A 9,729-nucleotide genomic window follows, 5' to 3' on the forward strand; every position below is an offset into this window, starting at 1 on the left:
GAATCACATTCAACCATTCCACTCTCTCTCTTTCTCTTCATCTTCTTTCCTCCTTCTTTCCTTGGACCTAAACCCCTTCTCTCTCTCCCCCCCCCCCCCCCCCCCTCCCACCCCCTCAGCCCCCTCACCTCTGCTTAGTCACAGCGTGTATGTGTCACTGTTTCTCTCACTTTCAGGGGGTTCATGCCCGCTGAAGCGCAACGCACGCTCCTCTCCACAACGCCAAAAGGAACTTGTGCCAAGACAGCCCCCCCCCAACCCAGCAACATCACCCCTGCCTCTTCCCTATGGCACCCCAGAACCCAAACCTCCCACCCCCCCCCCCCCCCACTTTCCACGCCATATGCTGTGACAGACCACGCCCCCCCCTCCCCCATTTACACACACACACACAAACACACACGCACGCACATAATACGGCGGCACAGGCTTGAGGGAAGGTATAAATGCAGTGCTTCTGGGGCCATTGAGACAACCAGAACCTGAACCCGGGACCCGAGACCCAGAGCAGACCTGAAGGAAGAGCTAGAGCCACAGACATGGGATCCAACGGAGCAAACCTCATCGCCTACGCCGCTCTCACCGCCCTGTTGATGCTGGTCGCCGGGGGCAGCCAGGCCGCCCCGATGGAGTGTCACTTTGACTCAAGAGGTGAGAGGAATCATGACCCTAAACCTGGCGGTCTCAACACGTGGCTGTGTGATACGTATGTAGTCTATAGAGTAGTCTATTGTATGATCTGAAAATTGCCGAAGGTCGGTCCTGATTACAAGTGGTAAGGAGATTATTCCCATCTGAGGCGGCATGGCCAGATACAATATTTTTGCAATCTTCGACAAACTTTGAAAGACTGAATGTTGAGCGGTTTTGGTGCCCCCCTTCACCTCTCGTCTTCTTCCCTCACAGCGCAGTGTGACTTTGAGGGGAGGAACTACACCATGGGGGAGACCTGGATGGACAACGCCTGCATGCAGTGCACCTGCCTCCACCCTATGGGTGTGGGCTGCTGTGAGACGTAGGTTGACCCCGGGTGGATGCTGACTGTCTGTGTGCGTGTGCATCAACTCTGTGTGTGTGTGTGTATGTGTGTTTGTACGCATGTTCAATCTGCCTGGTTTCCTCTACAGATCTGCTTGTCCCATCTATCTATCTACGTATCCATATATTTGTCTGCCTGTCTATTTATCACTTTCCTCTCTCTATCCATCTCTCTCTTTATCTATTTGTTGGTCAATCGGTCTATCTGTCTTTCTGTCGGTCTATCGCTTTCCTCTGTCAATCCACCTGTTTCTTGTTATCTATCTATCTATCTATCTGTCTATCGGTCTGTCTGTCTGACCATGGCTTTCCTCTGTCTATCCATCTCTCTCTATATCTATCTGTCTGTCTGTCTGTCTGTCTTTCTGGCTTGCTATCGCTTTCCTCTGTCCATCAATCTCTTTTCTCAATATCTATCCATCCGTCCGTCTCTCTTTCTGTCTCCCTCTCCTTCATGATCTTTCTTCCACCCATGGATCTGACCCTGCTCCTCCACCTCAGGGTACACCGGCCAGTGGACTTCCCCGCGGGATGTGAGGTGCGCGTGGAAGCGGTTACGTGCAAAGTGTCCCTGGTGCAGGCGGCCGACCCCCGTCTGCCCTGCATCCCTGGGGAGAACCACCTGCTGGACCCCAGCCATGGGGCCCTAAAGCTGGGGGAGTAGCGAGCCGGCACAGCCCTGTGTCTCCACGAGATGGACACTTCTACGGTCAAAGTTTCTCAATGATGTATTCTGCATGGTCTGGAACCTTTTCACATTAAGAGTGTTTAAAAATATATTATTATTACTATACTAGTCTTAAAATTAAAATGTAACCCGAAATGAGGATTCGGTTATTACAGATTAGCTATGTCTTAGCTTAACTTTAAATCATTAATGATAAGGGAATTATGTTGAACCAAATGCTGCTCAAGTGATTTTTTTTTGTTTTTGTAAAAGATGGCTTATGGGCAAAGTTATGTGCAGTGCACCTTAAAATGTCCAAAAGTTTGCTACATTATGATGCTAGATCTTTTCACAAACTTGTTGCTATACACTTTTATTATAAAATGCTGTTTAGGGTGTATGTGTGATACTGTTTAAGGAGTGGTAAAAACGAAGTAAATCTTTACTCAAGAAATTGAGTGGCACTTTTTTTTCTGTCGATTTTTAAAATCCACTATGCTTAACTATAACAATTAAATTTACAATCTATCAAAATCAACTATGCTCTAGTGTAAATACCAGCATGTTTACGTAAGATAAACCACTTAATATATAGAACAGTTTATATTGTATTTGATGTGCTACAATTCAATTAATCTCAAAATAAAGTGCTTTACAACTGAAATACTGTTTTGTGTGTGAAGAAACAATTCTACAAATTCCTCCAAACCACAGTTTTATTTCAGCCACTGTTTGTACAGCCATTGGGAAATAAAGCCTGGCCTATTTAACAGTGGAAATCATTGCTAAGATTAAAAAAAAAAGCCATGACATATTGTTAATGTGCTTCAAACAGTACAGGCAAACAACAGAACATGAAGAGAATGTCAAATAACAACAGTGAAAGCTGCGATTTAGATAATTTCTCTCCATCTCCGAAAAGGAAGATCAGGTTTAAAGGACTTGCATGGAAATCACAGGTCAAAATACTCAAAAGAAAGAGGAAAAAAAAAATGTTGCATGATGTTGCATACATATAAAGTCTATTCACCATTCTGCATATACAATATCAAACATTTGCATTTCTTCCCGGAATGCATAGCTTATTTTATGAAAAAAATATATACTTGTTAGCACACAGTTTGGTTCAGATCACACGATCGCATATAAGTGAGCCTCTGCATAAGTTCACAAATTGACCCTTCCCGTTCATAGAGCACACCCTCTCAAGTCCTTGACCAATAGGAACACAGCAAATCATCAGATGTTGATGCAGTTGGTCCCTGTAAACTGGGACATGTACGAGGCCAAGGCCGGGTTGGTGGGCAGCACTTTGATTGGCAGGTCCCAACTGAAAGTGTCCACGTCGACGTTCTCCGCCCCCGTCCAGACTGTCACCTCTGATTGGTTCTGAGTGATAGTGGGCGGTTCCATGGGCTCTCGGGCGGTGACAAACTCAAAGTGCAGGCGCCACCTCAGGGTAACTGTGGAAGTTAAAGTACACAGGGAAACATCAGGTACAACGTAGGAGCACTTGGTTGAACTGCACTTATACATTTAAAGGTTCCCGCCTGATTTCCACCGGGGACGTACTCGCCGCGGAACGGCTCCGTCCTCTACCCTGCGTCGATCCCCACCGGGCGCGTAACTGCAGCGTAGCGCTGCCTTTCGAGCCAGCCGTATTCACACGAGATCACGCGATAATCCTAAACCTAATGTACTCACCATCCACTCCCGAAACTACTGCAATTAAATGCCAGGCTTTGTCCTTTCTGATATTGTCCTTATTTTTTTTTATTGTCTCTCGTCGTCCATGTTGCCGACCCTCTGAGACCCTTTGATTGATTGTCTGCTGACCTGCCGCCACCCGTCATGATGTAATGTTGATGTGAAATTGTGATAGGCTACATGAGCTGAGTATTGTGTTTTATTTTGAATATTGACCGGATGCTCTATGGCTTTGTTTTGAGCAACGTTTGCTACAGTCCACTGGGTAGGCAGGCAGGTACACTGATCTAATCACACTCACCCCTGGTGGTACAATATGTCACCTTTCACAGCCACAACAACAAAAACCACAACGACGACGCCTGGTTCTGAGAGCGGCGTACCGATGTCGGTGCTGAAGCCCGGCGTGATGTTGAGCGGCACGGGGAGGGAGAAGTGGCTGGAGGCCGTGTGGAGGCAGGGCTCCACGTGGCGGCCGTGGCCCGTCACGCTGACCGCCTGGCCCGGCCGCCGCTGGTACGGCTGCTGGATCTCCTCCTCGCTCTGCAGGCTCACCGAGTACTGAGGCGGCGGGGGGAAGGGATTGGATTGAAAATATATTAGTAAAGAAAAAAAAAAAAAGATAAGCAATAATAGAAATTCAATAAACTGATGAAACAAGTGGACAGTTACAATTAAGTAATATTTATAAGCAATGAAAAACAAAAAGGAATAGAAACTTGCTTTACCCTTTCAAAAAGGGGTAAGAAAAAGAAAACTTGGATGGTGGAATGTTGAGGCTGGCTCTGGTTAAGATGTTCTTGGGGTCTCCCTCTAGGTATCCCTTTGAGCAAGATGCCCATAACCCCTTCCTACATAAACTCAATGAGATCAGGCACATTTTGAACTCGCTTTGGACAACAGTGTCTGCAGGCCTATACAGCAACACACCGTAGTGACGATGCAATGCACCGTATTGAGAAAGCCAAGAAACCATTCCTGAGATATACACAATACATTATACATGTGTATATGCCTCCATGCAGTACAGCACTTAAGGCCGATCCATACCTCCGGATCCGGACGAAATTCGTCCGTCGCCCCAAACGTTGCCCCCGGAGCTACCCTTCATACCTCCGTCTGGTTTCAGCGTTGTTATGGATGTTACGCAATAAATCCTCTAGAGGGCAGTGACTGTCGTTTCACAAATTAACGGCATCGACAATCTCAAACATGACATCTGTAGAGATGATTTGGCTATGCGTCATCCGAAAAAAAAGTGCAAAAAGTGTGCGGTGGCATGTGACACCCCTCACCAACCCGCAGATTATCTCCTCAAAATGTTGTTAAATGACCAGTTGCAACTCATTGCCAAAGTAGGGGAACAATAAAAAAAGAAATGTCAGGTATATAGTATAATATAAGTACAAAACGTCAAATACAATATATATATATATATATATAAAATATATATATATATATATATTTTTTTTTTCTTTGGCTCAAAACAAAGAAGCAGTAGCCTGACTGCTATGTTCAAATGACATTTGTTCAAAGCAGTCGTTTAATTGCACTATAGGCTCTTTTTTTGTATCGTCCTGTTTTGATCAGTGTACATGCCAATGTTGTTATCAATAAAAAATCATTTGCACAAGGCAAGCCGATGCACTTCACCATGTTGATAAGAGAATTAAAATGAGAAGAATTATGGGACAAAAAAATCAAGGGATATTTAGCATAGAAAAAGAATTTGCGATTAATCGCGATTAATTAGAGTTAACTATGACATTAATGCGATTAATCACGATTAAATATTTTAATCGCTTGACAGCTCTAATATATATATATATACATATCAGATATTATACTACTCTATCAATTTTCACGAATTGTCTGACTTTTGACTCTATACTGCTGCCTCGATTTCCGGTGGTGTTGTTCCGGTTCTCCCGGAGCGCTCCGGATTCGTAAGCTCAGAGGCGACGGTCCCATTTAAGGACGAAACACCTCCGGGACCGGACGAAACGGTCCGGTTCCGTATTTACCGTAGGGTGTGAATGGGCCTTTAGGCTGCAGTATACAATGTACTGAGTGGAGTACTTGGGGCCCAATACAGAGTACTAACAATGCAGTACACAGTACTGGGATACACAAAACTGAATACAGAGTACTGAAAAAAAAAAAAGTGTGAAAAATGACCACATAATTCTTCCAACACACACACACACGCACACGCACGCGCGCGCACACACACACACACACACACACACACACACACACACACACACACACACACACACACACACACACACACACACACACACACACACACACACACACACACACACACACACACACACACACACACCTGTAAGCAGGGGATGTCTCCCTCTGAAAAGTTGAAAGTCCCGATGATTTCCTCTCCGAGTCTGTAGGCGATCTTGAAAATGCAGAACTTGGCCACTTTGCCCCGCATGTTGGTGATGTTGAACATGCCTGGGGTGAGCAGGGGGTCAAAAGGTCACATTAAACTCTGTCTGAGGTCAGAGTGATCCTGTATTTGACAGCAAACAAGGACTACCAAGACATGTCAATTAGTGCAGCTTGAAATCTAAAAAAACACCACACTAAACCTGTACTTTGAAACCTTGTCCCAGTAGGAATCCCCTTTTCTATATCCGATTCTCAGATATTCCACAGACCAACATTGTTTAAGAGCGAATAAAATCCAGTATCCATTTCATAACACAGCAGTATTTTATGGTTTAAAAAAGTTAATGTTCCAAAAAAATATGATACCCGGCTGCAAGAAGCAGAATACAGTTGCCTTGGTTCCAATAGTAAGCAACTGATGCAATATATGGTGTCTTCACATAGAGCAATACATAACTATGTCTGTAGTGACAACACAAGCCACCAGAGGCTGCTACACAGTGCAGCTTTAAGCTCTGTCGCTGTGCATGACAGCAGCTAGGGGGGGGGGGACTCACTGGGACAGCGGCGGGAGGTGTTGACCATCAGCGTGTCCAGGGCTCTCTCCAGGTGCCGGACGTCCCGGCGGCTGGCCTCCTCCTCCTCCAGGAAGGGGTTGGAGGGGGACACCTCCTCGTCCTGGGGGAAGGGAGGCTCTGGCAAGCCTGTGGATGAGAGGAGACGAGACGTTTTGAAATGACCTCATTCTGATGAACACTTAAATAGGAAAGTAATGTAGTAATTTATTTCATATTGATGAATGATTCAAACATGATCCAGAACTATTTACAAGGATTATTTAATTTATAGGTGGTAAAGAGGCATCTTGCTCAAGGGAGCCCACAGGTGAACTGAGGTTTGAACCCAGAACCTTTTAGAGTAAAAGAAACCAATGAACCATCCTGCCCCCATAAGTGGGGTCTTATGCACTGGGTTGGAAGGGAAGGAAGGGGGTTAGAATCAAAGCATCAGCGAGTGACCCGGTAGGTCGCCGGCCCCTCACCCTGCAGCACCAGCACTCTGAAGGGAACCCGCAGCAGTTTGATGGGGGAGTTGACCCTCTGGCATCCGATGGTGAGCTTGTAGACGTACTTCACCGCCTGGCCGCGGAAACTCGGGGGGCCGTCCACGGGCACCATCTCACTGTAGGCGTCTGGCGGAGAGAGGGGAAGATGAATGTACAGAATGAGTCGTCTGCAGAGAGGCCAATCTGGGCACTTGGTTAGGACTGAGGTTTCGTGCCACATGCAGTCTTAAGCCCCTTTCACACATCGTTCCCGGCAAATGACTGGGATCACATTGCAGGCATTGCGAGTGATGGACGCTATCCACACATGTAGCTTCCTTGAGAAACATTTCCGTCTGCCGCCCGTTCAACCATGGCAAAGCGATGCTGGAATATGGTCCCAGAGACAGTCCAGCAGAGGGCAGTAATGTAACACTGAGAGGAGCTCCCTTATTTCGGAATCTGTCCCATTTCAAGGATTATTTTGTAAAAGGAGCTTGATTGCAAAAAACAAAGGAGCTGTATTGATATCGTTATCAGTTCACCCAAAATGATCGGCTCGAATGATTGTCTCACTCTCGGAATGAGAGGAACCCCCTTATTTGGAAACGCGGTCCAGAAAAAAAGGAGCCTGTTTGCAAACATAAGAAGCTGAAATTACTATTGGCTCCCCCGATAAGGATTGGTACGTTGAAATAAACACTTGCCGATTTCATATACGTCCTCAGTGGAGACTTGTGATTGGTACTCTCGCTCTACATTAAAGAGCCATTTATTTGCCTGTACCGGCATTGTGACTGCTTTCATTCACAGCCCACCTGTACCGGCAGTGACCTGGAGATGTTACTAGGTCTTGAGCATGAAAAATGACGGTGCAGTTGACCACGCATATCAATCCCTGTTCACATTCACATGACCCCATGCAGGAAATGTTCAGGAACAGTGCAGGGTAAGATTACATGTGTGGAAGGGGCTTGATTCTAATAGTCTATTAATGCAGCGATTAACGGTACAGTAGCATTACATAGACTTAAATCTGATCGATCAGCCAAACAGCATTCAAACAAACATGGAAATGTGGTGCTGTACTAGCATTGCTCCAGATCTACACTCCAGTTAACACTTATATAATACAACAGACAATTACGTAATCTCAGAATCTCTCCCTTCTGTGTTCCATGCATGCAAATTCCAAGTACATCTCACATGTCTTGCTCTCCCCGGGGTCCAGACGGAGGTCACAGAACAGTATCTTTGGGGGTGTGTCCAGCATGCACTGGCCTCGCTCTCCTGGGGAACATAGATATTTCCAACAGGTCAGTAATGGTTTGAACTGTATTGAAGATGCAAGTGCAAGTGTGACATTGTGAAGTTGGCCATTTTTTTTAAAGATTTATTAAGTTTGTATCTAATTACCAGTGCTGCTCCACTGTTTAATGCCAAGCCAAGTCACAATGAATAATGTTGGCCCGAGTTGCATGACATTTGAGGCCGATCTTTTATTATCAAGCTATTAGACGAGCAAAGGTCAATATTTAGAGGTCATTAATCTCCAACACAAGGGTATTACAATGGCTGGGCCAACTTTATGGCTTTGTGAATCAGAGCTTGGAAATGTAATCTGATTGGGCCTAACGGACACAAAGTCACAGAACATTAAGTATTATGATGTTAAAACAGGATTATAACTGAAACCGAATAAAACCTGACTGTTATATTGCATATTGTGACCTACACTTCTTCTCCCCAATGGTATCTTGTCCGTAATCTGTACCGTTACACCTTCTCACTCAATCACTCCGTTCGTTCATCTCACCTCGACTCGGGATGAGGACAGTGTCGCTCCCAGCCTGCACATCCTGTTTGTTGCCCTGAACCGGCAGGGCCACTCTGTTTTCACTGGCGTGAAACTGGCAATGGATCTGGGCACTGGCCCACGCAAGCATCTCACTGTAAGAAACAGCAATACATTGTTTACCTGTCTATAACGAGCTGTTATAGGGACTTTTCAAGCGACCATAATAACTGACGAATACACAAATCGTTACGTCCACGACTTAAGTTTAGATTCACCTTGTAGCAGACGTCGAAAGGTGGGACATCGGGTTGGTGAACGTGATGAGACACTCCATCACCTCCCCGGCCAGGAGCACAGGGCCCCGGGCCATGGAGGCCACCACTTCTATCATCTGTATGGATGTTAATAAACCATTACCAGTAGTCAAATCGTCAAAACCCAAAATAAAGAAAGAAATAGGCAGTCAAACTATATTAATGTTGGAGTCCGTGACTACGTGAATAGGACATGAAGGCCATTTATTCAGCCAGACAAGTTAAATATAATGGAGTAATGGAAATGTCTTTAACTTTGTTGCTTCGATCAGCTGGCCACTGTTTTGATAAAAGGTAAAGAAAACATACCTTCGCAGAAAATACGAATGTATTTCAACAACAGTTTCCTCCGTGTAAACGTAAAACGTAGGTGTGTACTCCTCAAGAAGGATGAGAACCGTGCATTATTGTGGAGAAAACATTAAAACGAATGTACAATACACCGTTAGCATGTGAGAGTGGATAGCATAAACAAACGTCTGTCCGGAGTTCAGGGACGACCAGAGTTAACCATTGGTGAAAAGACAAAAGCTAAGTACCGTAAGGACATGACATACTGCCTTGCAAAAAATAATGATACCAATATAACACAAAACTAGAAAGAATTCCACAATCAAATAAAACTATATTGAGCAGTTGTATTTCAATACATGTAATACATGTATTTTCTATGGTCGGCCATCCACACAGCTCCGTGGCACCTGTGACGTAGGCTGGAAGATACTATTTGAACTAAAAGGAAGAGACA

General features: G+C 45.1%; 3 protein-coding genes across 3 annotated transcripts in view; 2 read left to right on the top strand and 1 right to left on the bottom strand.

The window, feature by feature from the left end:
* The window catches only part of lrch4 (leucine-rich repeats and calponin homology (CH) domain containing 4), a 310,321-nt gene that overhangs the window by 103,859 nt on the left and 196,733 nt on the right, over positions 1–9,729 (top strand). The window lies entirely within an intron of this gene.
* Positions 397–2,508, top strand: msmp1 (microseminoprotein, prostate associated 1). Its single transcript, XM_030337858.1, has 3 exons — positions 397–651; positions 907–1,015; positions 1,540–2,508. Exons 1-3 carry the CDS (start codon positions 540–542, stop codon positions 1,700–1,702), a joined length of 384 nt encoding a protein of 127 aa, XP_030193718.1. The 5' UTR covers positions 397–539; the 3' UTR covers positions 1,703–2,508.
* On the bottom strand, positions 2,408–9,499 carry rgp1 (GP1 homolog, RAB6A GEF complex partner 1). The gene is made up of 9 exons (XM_030337851.1): positions 9,291–9,499; positions 8,943–9,058; positions 8,686–8,819; positions 8,076–8,159; positions 6,867–7,016; positions 6,382–6,528; positions 5,760–5,887; positions 3,796–3,973; positions 2,408–3,168 (listed from the first exon to the last, which is right to left on the bottom strand). Exons 2-9 carry the CDS (start codon positions 9,056–9,058, stop codon positions 2,945–2,947), a joined length of 1,161 nt encoding a protein of 386 aa, XP_030193711.1. The 5' UTR covers positions 9,291–9,499; the 3' UTR covers positions 2,408–2,944.

This window comes from Gadus morhua, chromosome 17, assembly GCF_902167405.1.
Source record: "Gadus morhua chromosome 17, gadMor3.0, whole genome shotgun sequence".
Lineage (NCBI taxonomy): Eukaryota > Metazoa > Chordata > Actinopteri > Gadiformes > Gadidae > Gadus > Gadus morhua.

What these genes read in the sequence shown, in the direction of transcription:
- rgp1 (XM_030337851.1), bottom strand. Translation starts at nt 9,058, where the DNA reads ATGATAGAAGTGGTGGCCTCCATGGCCCGGGGCCCTGTGCTCCTGGCC. An exon ending in CCCCGGGGAGAGCAAGACAT is followed by an intron (nt 7,017 to 8,075) that starts GTGAGATGTACT and finishes TCTCTCCGCCAG; the next exon opens with ACGCCTACAGTGAGATGGTG. An exon ending in CACCTCCCGCCGCTGTCCCA is followed by an intron (nt 5,888 to 6,381) that starts GTGAGTCCCCCC and finishes TGCTCACCCCAG; the next exon opens with GCATGTTCAACATCACCAAC.
- msmp1 (XM_030337858.1), top strand. Translation starts at nt 540, where the DNA reads ATGGGATCCAACGGAGCAAACCTCATCGCCTACGCCGCTCTCACCGCC. An exon ending in GTGTCACTTTGACTCAAGAG is followed by an intron (nt 652 to 906) that starts GTGAGAGGAATC and finishes CTTCCCTCACAG; the next exon opens with CGCAGTGTGACTTTGAGGGG. An exon ending in GGTGTGGGCTGCTGTGAGAC is followed by an intron (nt 1,016 to 1,539) that starts GTAGGTTGACCC and finishes CCTCCACCTCAG; the next exon opens with GGTACACCGGCCAGTGGACT.